General features: G+C 42.0%; 1 protein-coding gene across 22 annotated transcripts in view; it reads right to left on the bottom strand.

Moving 5' to 3' along the window:
- adgrg6 (adhesion G protein-coupled receptor G6) overlaps window positions 1-18,545 on the bottom strand; it is a 116,208-nt gene that overhangs the window by 20,603 nt on the left and 77,060 nt on the right. For all 22 annotated transcript variants that reach the window (XM_044168102.1, XM_044168094.1, XM_044168097.1 and 19 more), the window contains 14 exons: window positions 17,777-17,865; window positions 16,211-16,275; window positions 15,988-16,124; window positions 14,563-14,728; window positions 12,435-12,581; window positions 12,158-12,274; window positions 11,626-11,671; window positions 10,116-10,222; window positions 8,798-8,925; window positions 7,267-7,535; window positions 5,660-5,762; window positions 3,976-4,126; window positions 3,155-3,287; window positions 1,639-1,740 (listed from right to left, as the gene is read on the bottom strand). In XM_044168102.1, the coding sequence (XP_044024037.1) occupies window positions 1,639-1,740; window positions 3,155-3,287; window positions 3,976-4,126; window positions 5,660-5,762; window positions 7,267-7,535; window positions 8,798-8,925; window positions 10,116-10,222; window positions 11,626-11,671; window positions 12,158-12,274; window positions 12,435-12,581; window positions 14,563-14,728; window positions 15,988-16,124; window positions 16,211-16,275; window positions 17,777-17,865 (1,760 nt within the window). The remainder of the gene's footprint in view (window positions 1-1,638; window positions 1,741-3,154; window positions 3,288-3,975; window positions 4,127-5,659; window positions 5,763-7,266; window positions 7,536-8,797; window positions 8,926-10,115; window positions 10,223-11,625; window positions 11,672-12,157; window positions 12,275-12,434; window positions 12,582-14,562; window positions 14,729-15,987; window positions 16,125-16,210; window positions 16,276-17,776; window positions 17,866-18,545) is intronic.

The raw sequence follows: 18,545 nt of genomic DNA, 5'->3' as shown, positions 1-18,545 counted from the left end.
CATTCTTTTAACCTTTGTCCCTCCTTCTTTGACTTTCCTGGATCTTATTCAGGAGTCTGTCTTCCCCTCGCTTCCTATTCCCTCTTCTTCCCCCTCTACACCATGGGATGTTGTCATGGATAATCACACAGCAGACATTAGTAAAACAGATGCGCATACGTTTATTGCATTGCTGATGTCTGCAGACTGATGGGCTTAAGAAATTAGGACCCAGTTTCATGTGCATACTGCAGCGTCTGGACATTTCGGGGCCTCAAATGTAAATATTAAAACAAAAAACAAACATTGAGAACCAGCAGAATCGCTCCGCTGCTATAATGCTACTATTGTTTGTCTCAGCTCGTATTTACAAACGGCTCACAAGTTACTTGCCTGCTGCTGCTTCACACAGCGCAGACTGTCAGGCCGATTCCGCACACTGTCATCTTCTTTCAGAAATGCATTGTTTGCACACGAGTGGATATTATATTTATTGTCGCATTTATGAAAATAATTGTCTTGACATAAAGAGCTGAAGTCCTGATGTCACTTCCTGTGTTGCTGCTGCTCCACTATCTGCTGTAACATCAGCATGCTAACATGCTCACAATGACAACATACTGAAGTTAAGCAGGCATAATGTTCAGCATCTTAGTTTAGTGTTTTAGCATGCTAACATTTGCTAATTAGTAGTAACATCAGTACAGCTGAGGCTGATGGGAATGTCATTAGTTTTGCAAGAATTTGGTCTTAAACCAAAGTTATTAGAATCCATCCTGAGGGGAACATGAATGTCTGAACCAAAAGCTGTGGAAATATTTCAGTCTGGACCAAAGTGGTGGACAGACTAATCCATCCAAAGACAAAAATAAAAATGCACGAATGAGACTAAAATTTCACTGATGAAAACAAAAGGTCTCTAATGTTTCTGCTGTTCGTCTGAGCTCTTATGTAGAGACAGTTCACTTGTTACTTAATACTTCATGCAGAATATCATCTGTTAGAATATTAGTTTCCAGCTGAAACATGTTGCTAGCTGTCAGGCTCCGACTGAAATCATGAGCAAACTCAGTTACACTATCTTCTTTCACAAAAGCATTTTTGGCACACAAGTGGATATTATATAGTTTTGGATTTGCATTTTTATTAAATGCATATTTGAGTCGTCCCTGCTGTTCAGTCAGTAAATATCAGATCATTATCATCTACCTCGGAGAAAGAGAATTCTGCATGCATGATTACATACATGAAGCACACATGAATACATTAAGTATGCATGAACATGAACATGTGTTTTCTTCTCACTATGATGAGGAATTCTATGGCTAAATGCCATTTCACAGGCTTTCGCACAAAAATCCACTGGAATTTTTGGTATGAAAACAATGCATAAAGGAAGCGCACAGACTTGTCTCTTTATAAATGAAATGTCAGCAGTACAGCACATCCACAGACTAAGTGCACCTGGAGGACTTCCTTGTCTTTCAGAGATGACTCTGTTTTATCTTCTTTTATTAGCTGTAAAGCCGAGCTGACCTAGGTTTTATATTTTAATAAAGTGCCCTTCTCTTTTTTCTGCTGCTGTGGGAATCTGGCAGGAGTCCAGCAGACAGATTTGACAAGTCTCCTGTAGAGACAGACAGGTAGACAGACAGATACCTGAGTTGTCGGACAGCCTGAATCGGCCACAGCATAGGTATCTCCTCCACTGCTTCTGGACGTTTTCTTTCAAGGCACAGTGGAAGATAAATATGAACAGACCTGACGAAAGAAAGAAAAAGAAAAATCAGAAGAAAATCAGTTTTACTGTTTTTAGAATGTCAAAACCTTTTGCCCCCTTTTTTTAATAATAGTTGTTCCCCTTATGATGAAGCCCTAATGAAGATCATAGTTAACAAGCTAATTTTTCTCCACAGTATCACCAGATACAGCACACAAGACCATGTACACTCACACCATACAGAACAAACTAAAAACAACTGACTGGGCTACAAACTAACAATCTACTGGGCCAAAATAACTCTGCAAAGGTGACAAAAGCACATCGGGCCTAATACAAGAACACTGTCGTATATATTCTTCTACGAGTTTCATTTGGATTCAGCAAACACTTAGTTTACTAAATTGCTCATTTTATCTTGATGAACACCATCTGAACATGAGTAGCTCATTTGTTTATATAGATCCCTATTAGCTACTGCAACAACAGCGGCACTCTTCCTGGGGGCGTCAATATGCTTTTACAATATTTGACTGATAAAAAGGACAAAAAACGCACAACACGACATCATGCTTTTTAACACATGTTTTAAACAAAACTACTAACTTCAATTTCTCATTTAAGATCTTTTTTAGTTCTCCAGATGTGGGCGCTATGTATATTGTGGAATCATCTGCATACATTGCAATGCTGGAAAACAAAAGCAGTCCTAAACAATTCCCCTGAGGCACACCACACTACTGCTTTCATCTCAGAATAACTACCATAATATATATATATATATATATATATATATATATATATATATCTGTATATTTCCTGTTAGTAAGATAACTTTTCATCCATGCGTCATGTCATATCGGAGTTATCATGATTACCAGTTTCAGACTTGTAAACAGCATCAGTGGTGGTTTTAAGGAAGCTGAAAAAATTAGAGATTGTTAATTATCATATGCAGCTCTCAATGCCGTGACATCCAAGACCCATATCATGACAGAAACAAACAAGAATTGTTTGACATGAAGTTAGATGCCAAAAACCATCTAAAGCGGTCCATGACTAAAACTGGAGGTGGTCAAGTCAACGTTTTATTTATTTATTTATTTATTTAACCTTTATTTCGATAGGTATTCTCAAGAGAGACCTGGTCTCACAAAGCCACAGAGCTTAAAGACAGAGACCTGCAGACAGAACCTGAGGCAGCTGCAAAAGATGTCAGGGCAAAATACTAATTCCAGAAAAAAATTTTAATGAAAAAAGTTGTTGTCGAACCTCAAACAAGACTTTTCCCTCTAAGGAGAACTCATACGACAGGGCTGGACCACTCGTGAATTTTGTTCATACCAAAGAGAAAATTGTAAAAATGTGTCAATAACGTGTTCTCTTAAATTACTCGCACATGCTATGTGTTTGTACAAGTGGTTCTCGTCTAACTAAATGAGTCACACTAGTTACCTTGCAGTGAGTTGAAGATGGAGAAGAGGTACATGAAGGCCAGGTTGACGGGTCCCCAGGCGAACAGAGCGAAGCCCCACGTCATACCCAGCAGGAAGGTGAGGCTGATGACGCTTCGCAGGTTTCGTAGAACCTGGATCACAACAGAAGAGTGTGTGAGTCCATTTACTTTAACTATTTTCTTTTTCACCACTTTTGGTGTAAAGTGTTAATTTCGCTGTAGTTTGTGTTTTCTAACATGTTTTAAACTATAACTACTTTTCCTTTCTTTGTAATTCAATGATTTTAAAGTTTTCCTTCTTTCCTTTCTTTACTCGTCTTCCTTCAGTGAATGTTGGCTCTGTAACATTAGTGTGCTTCTATTTTAGCCATGAAAAACAACTAAAAGTGAATAAAAAGTCTAGTTGAAACAAGGTTCTTGTCTCGCATCTTCCAGCAGTTTGCAGCTGCATCATGTGCTTCTCAGCTGGAGGACATCAGACCTTCTTTTGCACTATTAAAGGCTGCAAATCAAAAAATGTGCTCCAGTCCCCTTTTTGAATTAAATGTCATGTTTTTTGTGCGACTGATGAAACCATCCTGGTTAAATAAAGGTGGAATTTAAAATAGTAATGAAATTGCTGTGGCATTTCTGTACTAGTGTTCTGCTCTTTTCTTTGTGTACTTCCTCGACACTCAGTACTTACAATAAATGTAAAACCTTTCACGAATGGAATGATTGCTGGGATAAGGTGAGGTAAAAGTGACTCTTTCATCATGAGAAGTCAGAGAAAACGACTTTCACCCAGTGCAAATGCGATGAAGTGAGCTTGAATACGGACCTCCTCTCGCAGCGAGCGGTTGCTGCGTTTGCCGTTGCGGCCGCAGATCTGCATCATCACCACGATGAACATGGCCACGTTCAGAAGAAACACCAGGCAGAAGTAACCGACGCAGGTGATGTAGAAGACGACTGAATTCTTGATCCAGCAGCTGAGGAGGAAGGACACACGTTAACATGATGTACTGTAGATCCAAATGTGTAACAGCTCAGGTACAAGTATTTGCACTGTAGTACACCGAAGTATCCTTAAATTCTTAAAGGTTAACAGCAGCGTCATGACTAATGCGTCTGGGAACATTTTGTTTTTATTGATGACTTGAGGAGGAGTTTACATTTTACAATTACACACATATTACACATAGCATGAAGTCTAGCCTAGAAATAAAACTCTTTCCAAGCATGTCCACTCCTATCAGTCCCAATAGATAAACCAATCATCTGAGAAGACTTTCACCCTGTTTTATTTCTGAGTACTAATGAAGTCCAAATTCAAACAGGTATCTTCCACTACCACTAGAGAGGACCAAAGTGCATGTTACCATGTACAGATTTCTGACCCTTGAAAATAGTCTCCGACAAAAGCACTATTTCCTCCTGTTTGAGGAAGTTTCAGGAAAATACTGAGCCTTCATTTAAAACAAAACTATTTATTTGTGAGCCGTAATGGTGTTTTAAGTGCTTTCATCACTTACATGTTCACTGACACCTGATTATTTTTCTTCATCTGACAGTTCAGCTACTGACCTCCTCTGATAATGTTGAGTTTACATTTTACAATTACACACATATTACACATAGTGAGATTTTTGTAAAGCTAATGTGGATATTTTTTGAAACAATATTCTTAAATTGAACTGTTTTTAAACCGAAAAATAAATGTAAATAAAGCAATTAAGTATTTTTCCACTAGATTATATCCCTGATAGTGTAGAGAGGAGTCTGAAACGAAATTTTGACTATAATGTAGGAGAATTACAATTAACTGAAAATACATTGCGCACGGACCATCGCGTCCACTCCCAAAAAAAAAAGATTCTGATCATTCTGACTTTAACTGCTGAAAATCTGTTAGCCCCATCAGTCTCACTAATTTTTTGTTGTTGAGGTTTCTGTAATTTTCCAGAGCAACAGATAGAAACTAAATGCTGCAACATCTGACTCTAGAGCAGCGCTGATGATGCTGACAGATCAGATTGGATCAGGGATGGCAATTCTGCTTTCATTTTAACAAAACTTAAACTTGACTGACTACAAAGGGAGCAACAGAGACAAAATGAATTGAAACTGGATCTTACATTTGTTTAATAAAGCATTTGAATACATTATGTTTAAGAAAAGTGTAGTTTACTGGAACACAATGCATTTACATGCATGGTTGAGGCCAAAAATAACAGCTTCTCATATTCTCATATGAAATTAGCTCCCCCGATAATGATGACTGCACATAATAACTACATCCTGTGCCCACAGCATGTGTTTGGTTCTGTAGTGTAGCCTGTCTGTGTTTTGTGTTCTATCAGTACATCATGTAAAAATACTTATGTTTTCCATAAAAAGTACATGTTACAAATAACGCTGACTCCAGAGCAGCAGTGATGGTGTTGACAGATCAGACTGAACTTTGTACTGGACTGTATTGTTTCTATGTATTAACCTATTATTGTAATTGTGTGGTTACTTACAACTCTGAGGATCCCTCTCCTGGCTCTCCTTTGCCGTACTCCTGCAGGCCATAAGAGTTTTTATCCACCGCAACAACAATCCCCACCAGCACTGCAGGGAGACCTGCAACAAAACACACAATCGACAGTTGAACATCAGCGTCTTTCTTCCTTGACTCTCTGTTGCTGCCGAGCCAATTATCGGCTCGTCCAGTAATGAAATTTATATGACTCACACTAAAGTAATTTTTATTTCCAAGTTGGCAGTGTTACAGAGAGGTCTCTGAATAAAGAATCCTTTGTCAAGTCTTTAGCCTACAAATAAAACTCTTTCCAAGCATGTCCACTCCTATCAGTCCCAATAGATAAACCAATTATCTGAGAAGACTTTCACCCTGTTTTATTTCTGAGTACTAATGAAGTCCAAATTCAAACAGGTATCTTCCACTACCACTAGAGAGGACCAAAGTGCATGTTACCATGTACAGATTTCTGACCCTTGAAAATAGTCTCCGACAAAAGCACTATTTCCTCCTGTTTGAGGAAGTTTCAGGAAAATACTGAGCCTTCATTTAAAACAAAACTATTTATTTGTGAGCCGTAATGGTGTTTTAAGTGCTTTCAACACTTACATGTTCACTGACACCTGATTATTTTTCTACATCTGACAGTTCAGCTACTTTCAGATCTTACACTTGAAATACACTTGAAATATCAGCTGCTTACAGTGTACGCACTCGAACTCTCTTCGCTTTAACTGTCTTCAGTTGAAAAGGCTTCCACTTCAACAATAATTTAACTACTTTTACCACTTACACATCAACTGACATTTCAACTGCTTTCATCTCAAACACTTTAAATGACAATTCAACTAAACTGAATTCATCTTTTACTCCTCATCTGACATTTCAACTGCTTTCATCTTTCACGCTTCTACTGTATTCATTTTTTTCTTTTCAAGTGGCAATTGACCAACTTTAATCTCTTACTCTTCAACTGACATTTTGACTCCATTCATCTCTTTCTCTTCAACTGACATTTTGACTCCATTCATCTCTTTCTCTTCAACTGACATGTCTCCTTTTAATGCTTACAATTCAAATGACACTTCAAATCCTTTCATGTCTCAGTTCTTCACCTTTAAATAACAACAACAAGCGCTTCTAACTCTTTCAACTTCCACTGGTTCTACGCAGTTCTCTCTAACTGCTTTCAGTGCTTACACTTGAGCCGATACTAACTGACATTGTCTTTCAGTTTATACACATGAAGTGTCACTAATTCCTTTCAGGACGTCCACTTCAACTGACACTTCCACCTCAATTTATCACCTACACTTCAACTGACATTTTATCTCCTTCCAGTGCTTGGACTTACAACTGAATCTTTAAATAATTTCAACTGATACCTCAGCTTCACTCAGCACTTAGATTCAAATAGTCACTTCAACTTAGTTCAAGTTTAAGCACTGAATAGTCACCTCAACTGTGCCAATGTTTCATCTATTTTAAATGTTTCAACTGCAGAATTTCAGCAGCCAGAGCATGTAAATGTTCTTCAGATAATTTTGCCTTTTCTCGTTATTTTTAACTTTATATCACAGTTCAAGCCAAACAATCATCTCTCACCCCATCCAACGATGCAGAACTTGAGGATGTATCGGCGTATGTAGGTGTTGAAGACTTTGACCAGAGCGATGTACATGTGGATGGACTCCAACCCCATCCAGGTGAAGGAGGTCAGCAGGAAGTAGTGCAGGAAGACGGCCACAGACAGGCACAGCCAGTCAGTTTCCAGACTGGCTAGCCAGCCGTCGAATAGGAAGACCATGTTCAGGAACAACAGAGACGTGCTGAGGTTCATCAGGATCTTGGAAGGGTAGTCACGGCGCAGTTTTCTGTGGGAAGGAAAGAGGAAAAATGAAAAGAGATGTGGCATGTGGTTGAAATTTGATTTAGAACTGTATTTGCTGCAGTTTGTGCTCATTTTCGGTTCCACATATTCACATCCATCCATCCTAACCACCAACCAAATTGGTTGGTTAAATTTCTTACCCAAAGCCTCGACATGTAGCTGCTGAGAGAGTTTCTCATGTTACACAGGCTCTTCCTGGTCCAGATTGTTGCGAATGATCTGAGGTTTTGAACTTCACCAGTGATTCACAAAGTTTGGTTTCCTCGGGACGTTGGGAGCTTTTTGAGGGAAGTAAAATATGGACTTGCATCTATTAATAGAATTTTCATCCCAATTAGCAACGGCTAGACCACAGAAAGGACAGGATGTAGGGAGAAATAAAAATGCTTTTCCTGATCAGACGTTTCAAACTCAAAACATGGTGTCACGCCTGCACTTAATTACATAAAGGAGTCTGAGGATCTGAGGTCCACCAAACACGTAAATGTCTGGTGTTATGGGTAAATGTCGCAGAGCTGACAGGAAAACCTCTCAAATCCCACCAGTGTGTAGTTCTAGAAGAAAATTGGAAAATAAATTTCAGGACCGACAACAATTTAATGTCATTGTTCATCCAGGCATTATCCCGTCCATTTACGTTCATAAATCCAAATTCACATTTGCTTTACTGATGTAGTGGCTTGTTGACACTGTCACTGGGGTGAAATTGATTTCCTTTTCCTGATTTCTTCTGGGTTTTCTCAACATTGTGGTTTGATAAACGTGACACTGCCTCCTAGTGGTCACGTCCTTTATACCCCCAATCTGTATAAAATAAACACACCTGCCAACGTGTCCAAACAACACCTGTGTCCGCTTGCTTATGTGCAGCCCACAGAAGCATAATTCCAGCGGAAGACCACCGGTGGTGCCTCCTACAGGTTATGTTTATACACTACTAATGTGTAACAGCAAATATGTTTTGACAGGAACGTAACACCACCAGAATTATGTTTTATCAACGTAATGAAAAGTTTTAAATGAACGTATCTGCGACGTTGCAAAATGTTCATACTGAATGCATGTGCAAAACGTTCATTGACAACATATTAAATTTGTTTCCCTAATCAATACCCGCTCATGGCAACTAAAGCATTAATGTTTTCACGTTTCTGTACAGACATCCCAAATCACTTAGTTCAAGCTGCTCTAATCAATATTTTTACATTAAGAACGCATCCAATGACTAAATGCGATGTGACTCACTCGAAGGCAATGTAGGTGAGCAGCGTGGCGGCAGAGAAGATGGCAGAGATGCCGCAGCCGATGTAGGTGATGAAGGTCAGAATTTTGTTGTTCTTCGAGTCTATGTGGGGTGAAGCTCCAGAAATGTCCTGGAGACATAGACAGAGAAATACCAAGTACAATAAGGTCAGGTCAAGCTCACTTTTAGTGGTAAAACACTTCACACAGGTTTAAAAAAGAGAAGAAGAACTGAACCAAACTGAACATACAAGACAGACAAAGAGGCACGATGTTCCACCATGAGGACCTTTCTGAACTGAACGGAACCAGTTATGCTAATCTGGTCAATAAGGATGAAGCTAATCAAAGCATTAATTAGTGTCAACATATTTGCCCTCATCTAATACATGGGTGGTATGGATGTGTAGTCCATATCTTGTAGCATCACTTTTCCCTCATTAATTCATGCAGTAAAGGGTTAAAACTATAATCAGATCGTGTGTGCTGAGCTGAAACTGGGCTGGAATTTCCATTGATTAAAATGGGGTGTTGGACAGACAGGCGGTCAGGCAGACAGACAGACAGACAGACAGACAGACAGACAGACAGACAGGCAGGCAGGCAGGCAGGCAGGCAGGCAGGCAGGCAGGCAGGCAGGCAGACAGACAGACAGACAGACAGACAGACAGGCAGGCAGGCAGGCAGGCAGGCAGGCAGGCAGGCAGACAGACAGACAGACAGACAGACAGGCAGGCAGGCAGGCAGGCAGGCAGGCAGGCAGGCAGACAGGCAGGCAGACAGGCAGGCAGACAGACAGACAGACAGACAGACAGAGAGGCAGACAGGCAGACAGGCAGACAGACAGACAGGGGAAACTGGTTTGGTGCCTATGCACAATAAAAAACATAAGACACCTAAGTCAGACAGGTCACAGCAGGCAACATATAGTGGAGCTCTAGAGTAAAATATAAAGTAGTAAAATAAAGTTCATCAGAATTATACTTAGCTACAGTACTTGAGTAAATGCTGTTAGCTTCCAACACTAAGCAAAACCTTAAAAAAACATGTCAGAAATCAATCCATAATCACAGAAAACAAGCAAATATCACATGTTGCTCATGATGTTTCGCAGCTGTTGGCACCAAAGACCTTATGAGAGTTCTGTGTAGCTTCTTATCCCTAACTGCTCACTCAACACACTTGTTAGAAACTAAAAACACCTTCCTTGCAGGAAGAGACCTTCAAACTGAAGTCTGGTTTGAGCTTCTGCCCCGGTTCTTTCCTCCAAAACAAACCAGTCTGCTTTCATGTCAGCACGATTTGCCACACACAGTCTTACCATGAGGATGCCAAAGTGTGTCAGGTGGTCACAGTAACAGATGGTTGTGTTGCGGGTGGATTCTTTGGACGTTCTGCAGCCCTTTCCGTTCCAACCTCCAGCACCATCTGGTGGCAGCACAGCAGTATTACTGTACATTGCAATCAGCTCTGCGCCAGGAACATTCAGAGCTTTTCAGAAGAGGGAACTAGCAGAGAAACTAGTGAAAATAAATGTTACTGAAGATGATTTAACTTGATTTGAATGAAAAGTGTAAAAGCACAAATAGGTCAGGATGTACTTTTGTTTTTCACCCCCACAGCCTCATTTAGATTTTTCTTGTTAAGCATGCTTTTGATTGTTCATTTTATACGGGATGAGTAGACTTTGGACTCAGGGATTCCTGCTCGCTTTCTACCTCTGAACAGTTATTTTACAGTAAAAATATCCTCTGGGAACGTTCTGGGCAGCGGTTTACAGAGACATTTGTCATTTTTATGAAGGATTATTGTAGCCAAAGAATGCACTGAGCAGCTGTACTATGTAGGAAAGAAATAAACAAATATTAATATCAGATCGAACTCAGTATGAGCAGATATTAAAGGACTTGGATCGGGATCAGGACCTAAAAAGAAGTGACTGAGACATCTTTGACTGAGCTCTTTGACATTTTAATGAAAAATGTTAATAATCGTCACTTCTTAAAGAGTCTCCTGAGGCCCACTGACCTTTCGGGTCCCTGGGCCTGAGCCCAGTAGGCCCGTTCAGTAATCAGAATCAGAAACACTTTATTGATCCACGAGGGGAAACTCTTTTGTTACAGCAGCTCGCCTTTACGTCAGTGCACACAGGAATAGAAGAATATATAAAAATATAATACACTATAATACAGGTCCGATAAATTAAGTACCAAGTGGGTTTAGCGGTTGATGATGATAATACGGTATAAAGTAATAGTGCATGAAGTAAGACGACGAGACGGAGCTGCGGCAGCAGGCAGCCTCTATGTGTCATACAGACAGGCAGTAGTCCGGGGAGCGAATGTGATCAAATTGCTGCTTTTCTGAACAGTCTGGTGATCAAGACGCCGCTGGTGTGTGTTGTCCTTCCGAAAACAGTATGAAAAATGTTGAATTGGTACTGTTTTGTTTTTTGGACTTGGTCTTGATTCGATCTCGAAGCTGCTTGGTGTTGGGCTTGTCTTGGACTCGGCTTAAGTGGTCTGCTTAAATGCAAAAGAGCGCACAAAATGTTTTTTTCCCACAAATGTGGGGTTTATCTACACGTACATGTGGCCCGAACCACAGCTAAATAAACCAAAAATGTCACTGAAGAACTTGCTCGAGCACAGAGTTTGTAAAACTACAACCGACAGAATCCCAGCGGATGAGACAGAGTTGATAAAAGGAGCACTTGGATGAACCTTTAACAGATGGGATGCTTTTCTCAGAGCACCTGATGAGAATGGCTCCCTGTAGATCAGAGAACCCACGTGAACCTGAAGTTTAAAATGATGTGACGACAGACTTACTGTTCATGCTGAAGTCCCAGAACATGCAAACGGGAGTCAGGTAGGGCTGTCAGGAAAGAAGAACGAGAGATTTTAAAAAACATAAAGTTCACAAAGCTCAGCTCAGACACAATTTATAATCAACACTCATCACAGATATCTTAATAACTAATAACTGGTTCCATTTTATTTTTCTTCACCTTGAGATTTATTGTGTAAATGAACATTTTCTATAAGAAGTTGAGTTTTCTTTATAGAGAGCCAGAGTCCGTCCCCCCCCCCAGCCTTCTCCACACTGCCAGGGATTACTTTCTGGTGGGAACGAGTCTACGAATATTACACCGACCATGTGTACATTTAATAAACTCCCCCCGCTCCCCCAAATTCCAAGAAATGTTATGTTACACAGCAGCACATGAGGCAGGCTGAGAGATAAGAAAACAGATCTATTTAAATGAAATATATAACGTTTCAATAAAGATAAAGAAAGCTCACGCACACACACAACGGACATGCAAACATAACATGCATGTACACACATATTCATGTGTACCTGGTCAGAGAGGTGAGCGATCTCAATCTCCACTGGATCCATCAGGTTACTGATGGAGAAGTTCCCCACACTGCTGGCCACGACGTAGCTGTTTAAAGAGCGACCGTCCTGCTCCTTCTGAAAACAGCCGACAAAATCAGGAAACAACGCTTTTCAGGAGTTTATCGATGTTGCTTTCTGGTATTTAGCTTTATTTGTCCAGACCGAGGCCTGCATCGCAGTTATGGTTGAGACATGTTTGTTCCTGACTGTGTGGCGTGAGGAAGACTGGGCTGACCTGGAACAGGTTTGTGCTGCTGAAGAACATGAAGTTGATCCTGGACAGAGACGATCTGTCGGCGTCGCTCAGGGAGACGTTGGACAGCAGAGAGGCAGGGAGGGTGACCTGAGCTAAAGGGTTAAGCCTCTCTGATTCAAAATCAATCTGAGAGAGGAGACGAGAGGAGACAAGAGGAGACAACGAGAGGAGACAACGAGAGGAAACAACAAGAGGAGAGGAGACGAGAGGAGAGGAGAGGAAACAACGAGAGGAGACGAGAGGAAACAAAAGGAGACAACGAGAGGAAACAACAAGAGGAGAGGAGAGGAGAGGAAACAACGAGAGGAGAGGAGAGGAAACAACGAGAGGAGACGAGAGGAGAGGAGAGGAAACAACGAGAGGAAACAACGAGAGGAAACAACGAGAGGAAACAACGAGAGGAGACGAGAGGAAACAACGAGAGGAGACGAGGAGACAACGAGAGGAAACAACAAGAGGAGACGAGAGGAAACAACGAGAGGAAACAACGAGAGGAAACAACGAGAGGAAACAACGAGAAGAGACGAGAGGAAACAACGAGAGGAGACAACGAGAGGAAACAACGAGAGGAAACAACAAGAGGAGACGAGAGGAAACAACGAGAGGAAACAACGAGAGGAAACAACGAGAGGAGACGAGAGAAAACAATGAGAGGAAACAACGAGAGGAAACAAGAGGAGACAAGAGGAAACGAGAGGAAACAACGAGAGGAAACAAGAGGAGACAAGAGGAAACGAGAGGAAACAATGAGAGGAGACAAGAGGAAATATCGAGAGGAGACGAGAGGAAACAAGAGGAAACAACGAGAGGAAACAACGAGGAAACAACGAGAGGAGACGAGAGGAAACAACAAGAGGAAACAACGAAAGGAAACAACAAGAGGAAACAACGAGAGGAAACAACGAGAGGAAACGAGAGGAAACAACAAGAGGAGACAAGAGTAGACAAGAGGAAATATCGAGAGGAGACGAGAGGAGAAGAGAGGAGAGGAGAGGAAACAACAAGAGGAGACGAGAGGAAACAAGAGGAAACAACGAGAGGAAACAACGAGAGGAGACGAGAGGAGACCAGAGGAAACAACGAGAGGAAACAACGAGAGGAAACAACGAGAGGAAACAACGAGAGGAAACAACGAGAGGAAACAACGAGAGGACACGAGAGGAAACAACGAGAGGAGACGAGAGGAAACAACAAGAGGAAACAACAAGAGGAAACAACAAGAGGACACAACAAGAGGACACGAGAGGAAACAACGAGAGGAGATGAGAGGAAACAACGAGAGGAAACAACGAGAGGAAACAACGAGAGGAAACAACGAGAGGAGACGAGAGGAGACAAGAGGAAACAACGAGAGGAAACAACGAGAGGAGACGAGAGGAAACAACAAGAGGAGACGAGAGGAGACGAGACGAGAGGAAACAACGAGAGGAAACAACGAGAGGAGAGGAGAGGAGACGAGAGGAAACAACGAGAGGAGACGAGAGGAAACAACGAGAGGAAACAACGAGAGGAGACGAGAGGAAACAACGAGAGGAAACAACGAGAGGAGAGGAGAGGAGAGGAGACGAGAGGAAACAACGAGAGGAGACGAGAGGAAACAACGAGAGGAGACGAGAGGAAACAACGAGAGGAGACGAGAGGAGACAACGAGAGGAGAGGAGACGAGGAAACAACGAGAGGAGACGAGAGGAGAGGAAACAACGAGAGGAGACGAGAGGAGACAACAAGAGGAGACGAGAGGAAACAACAAGAAGAGAGGAGACGAGAGGAGAGGAGAGGAAACGAGAGGAAACAACAAGAAGAGACGAGAGGAAACAACGAGAGGAGATAAGAGAGAGACAACGAGAGGAGACAAGAGGAGACAACGAGAGGAAACAACGAGAGGAGACGAGACAAGATAAGAGAAGGAAGGTAGGAAGGAAAAAGAGAAAGGAAGGAGAGCAGAGGGAACAATCATCACTCACACTAAATTCAGAGATACGAAAGAACGTTTAGAAAATTGTAACTCGGTGACGATCGAAAGGTTTCTTCAAAATAAGAGCATCGGTAGGAAGGATGCTTCTCGGATCCTTCAGAAGAGGAAGCTTCGGTGACCTCTCGGTGTTACCTGTGGGTCGGTGGTGTTCGGAGCCATGAAGGCGCTGAAGGACGTCCCGTTGAACACGGTGGTGTTGAGGGCCGATATCCCCAAAGCCAGGTGCCTGGAGGTGATGTGGATCGACGGGCCCTCGAACTCGAGCTTCTGAACCAACTCATCTACTGTCTTCAGAGCTCTGAGAGAAAGAAAGAAAGAAAGAAAGAAAGAAAGAAAGAAAGTGAGAATTTAAGGTATTTTTATTTTTAGAATACAGTGAGTGAGGAAAAGAACATGGCGAATGGTAATAACAACAGAGAGAAAGAGAGACATAAAGACAGTGAATACATCCTTACAACTTAGTCAGAGGCCAAAAAGAAGAAAACAGAGAAAGGAGGAAAAGAGAAGCAGGAAGTGAATTAACTAAGAAACCATAAAACTGCAGCAGAGGAGTGCACTCTCCACCAGGGTCTGGGGGCCTGTGGGTGGGGAACGGGGGGTGGAGGGCAGGCTGTGTGTCTGCATGAGAGTAGAGGAACAAGGGGAGGAAGCTTCTCGGTATAGTACAGTGTAAGTGTCCTGATGTAGATGTATACCGTCTGTGATAAAGGGTTTTGCAGTGTCAGTTTTCTGCAGATGCACAGAACAGTGGAGCGGTGTCGTCAGCGAGCGTCCTGGCTTCGTCTCACTCTATAAACTTAATATGCAAACAATAAAGGGACGATAAGTCCAAACTTCTGAATTTAAACAAAATGTTTTATTTCTTTAAAACATTTTGTAGTAACACAGCGCACAAAATAACCCCCCCCCCCCACCAAACAAAGAAGAGTTGAGTCTCGCTCAGTCGTCCCTCCCAGCTCCCTTACAGTCGAAGACAGAAACAGGGATTTATTCACCTCGTAACGTGACACGGGTGTGGAATTAATCTGCAGCTGCTCCGGTTCAAGATGACACCAAATGTCACAACAAAGGCCGAAATGTGGCCTGTAACAGACTGGGTGAGCCTTGCTAATGCCTTTTGCTATGTCCTAACGCAGATCGGAAAATGGCGACTAAACACATTATCATCATGTAACATAATGCAGTGCAGCAGTTGTGTAAGAGATGTGACACTGCAGAAATAGATCGGTGCAGTGTAGTAGAGGTGGAGTTCAGGACTGTATGATGAAGATAAAGTACAGCAGATGTAGAGTGCAGTAGAGTAGAGATACAGAGTAATAGAGTAGAGTACAGTACTGAGCAGCACAGTAGAGGTAGAAAACAGAGCAGAGCACAGTAAAGACCAGTGGAGTAAAGGTAGATTAGAGTATGGTACAATACATTACAGTATAGTAAATATAGTACAGTACAGTGGAGTACAGCAGAGGTAGAACACAGTTAGGTTCAGAGAGCAGAATGAGTACAGTGCAGTGATGCAGAGTACAGCGGGACAGTGGACGTAACAGATCGTGACCGTACTTCTCGGAGGTGGCAGCCAGTACCGTCTCTGAGCTGGTCATGACGTTGGAGATGATGGTGACGACGATAGAGGCTAACGTGCTGTTGATCTTCGCCACGTTCACCAGCTGCTTCACCTTCGTCACCACTATGGACACCTGCAGAGAGCCGGAGGAGAAGAAGAGATTATTGGCCCTCCTCGCAGGATGTATGTACGGTCAGCGACAGAAGTGCGGACTCCCACCTCTTCGTTGGACAGCTCGTTGTAGGGGATGTTGGCGAGTTGCACCGCCACCTCAGCTGCATTTTCTGCACAAGAAAACACACAAAACAAATGATTCAGCACGAAGAAAGGACACAATAACACCTGGTCACATTTATCTGCATTATTCTTCTGTTTGTTAAATGAAGTGGAGAACTGTCAGGGCCCTCCAGGCCTAAAATAAATCCAAATATAATTATAAATAAAAAGTATTACTCCTAATTTACTGCAAAATCTGACTAACCCTCCCATCCCCACTGCAATTTCTTCTGCATTGGAAAAATGAAGCACAGTAAGGAAAACAAATATCCCTGTTGTTACGTTACACGACTCACAGTCGGAGCGTTTCCACGACACTCTCCCGGTTTAATCATCAGTCCAAAATATTAACAACTGCGCTAGAAAGTATCTTTGATAGAACGTAGAAGGTACGAGCTCGTGTCCGTTACCCGGGAGAGGGTTCTTTGTTAAGCAACACCGAGGATATTGTTGAAAGAAAAAACCGAAATGGGAATACAGAATGGAGACGCTAACAAGAACAGCAGCCGTTTCAACAAAGGAAAGTGGGCTTATTGTTGCTGTCGTAGAAAAGGTTTCAGTCGCAGTCCTCTGGACACTCGGCTCCCATCCGGAAGTCATTCTCAATTTTGCAGAAGAAGTTAACAAACATTGTCCCAGAAGAGGTCCTCAAGAGAGTGATGGATTTTACACAGAGAGCACAGGGAGCACAACATCGGAAGAGCAAGGAGCGGCAAGTTAAGAAATGTAACATCCTTCTGAATAAGAAGAATCTAGGAGAGGACCGGCACAACAGGAGAGCAGGGACTGAACAAACAGAAACCTTTATTGTTGCTAGCTTATTGCTAACACTGTTTTCACGACTGAAATGACTTGGGGAAGCACGGAGGACATTTTGTTACTTGTGGATTTAGCTGGCTTAGTTTCGTAAAGCGTTTGTGAACTTTTTGTCATCTGGAAAACTGTTAGAACTCAGCAGCTGTTTGGAGGGGAGAGGTCAAGCCAGCAGATCACGGCTGTGTTTCATGTGGTCATTTCTAAAATACTTTAATACGTTGTGATGTATTAACTTGAGACTGTTGCTGGCTTCTTGCTTATATTATCACATCTGCAGTTTGTTTTCCAATTACAGATATTGGCACGTCTGTTGGTCAGTACTTGTGCATTGTACATTATCCATACCATAAATCAATTCATAAAATACAGGTACCTGGTTCATCACTAACGTGTGCGTGTCGATGCTTGTGATCTTTGTTATACAGCTGTTTTCATGATGTCATATTTGGTTTTCTCCACAGAGAATGAAAGCTCAAACAAAACGACTCATCAGTCAAAGTATTTTAGAAATTAATGTGCTTGTTTTATGCTCCATATGCGAGTCCAATCATCGCAGTTTGCCACTGGTTAAATGTTCAGTTGTATATACATTTTTCTAGATTAGGCATATTCTATCTTCATATCCATTTGACTTGGTGCTTAGTATGCATCGGCCTCAGTGTGAGTGTCTGATTGGCTGGTGGCTGAGCGTACCTGCCGACACCTGGATGGTGTCGATGTCCGTGCAGTTACTGAGGTCTGCGGGTGACCAGTAGGATGAGTAGTTCTGTGGGCTGATCGAACTGAGAGACAGAGACAGACAGAGACAGACAGAGAGAGCATGAAGACGTGCTGCTTTATTGTTGCCAGACAAACTGCATATTGTATATTTACATCAAATCCAAAGATTTGAACCCACGAACTCTTTGGTGTTACGCCTGCTTTTTAAGCAGCTGGCCTGCATCTGTAGAAGCAGAGCTGAGTTTCACTGTGGTGAGTATGATGACAGGGACAACAGCCTGTCTCTAATATAACATAATGTAATGTAAGAATAATAAAACCACTATTTTAGAATTCACAGTAAGACATTTTAGGCTTTTTTAAAGGACCTGCAGACATCCTGCCCGCTGCATTAATAGCTTATAGATCAGTTGTGTAATAGCTCATGAGGAAGAAAAGAAGTTGAGAAGATTTTATCAGCAGCAGACTCTGGAGTTTAGCTTGTATTCATACAGTATCTTCCACCCTGCAGTGTTTTCTGTCAGACGTGAAAGTGGCCGTCTGTTAGCACGAGGTGAGAGCAAACTGAGCTGCTGGCAGTCAGCGGTTAATGTCAGCAGGATGATCCTGATTGAATCTGCTGTGTGCGATCGAGTGAGAGACAGATTTTATTCCTGACATTACTGCTGAGGTTCTTAAAAAGTCATATTCATACAGATGCTTTGGGATATTTTGTGCATTCTTGAGTAAAAGCTCTTCATTA

This window comes from Siniperca chuatsi, linkage group LG16, assembly GCF_020085105.1.
Source record: "Siniperca chuatsi isolate FFG_IHB_CAS linkage group LG16, ASM2008510v1, whole genome shotgun sequence".
Taxonomy (NCBI): Eukaryota; Metazoa; Chordata; class Actinopteri; order Centrarchiformes; family Sinipercidae; genus Siniperca; species Siniperca chuatsi.
This window is presented reverse-complemented; position numbering and strand designations above follow the sequence as displayed.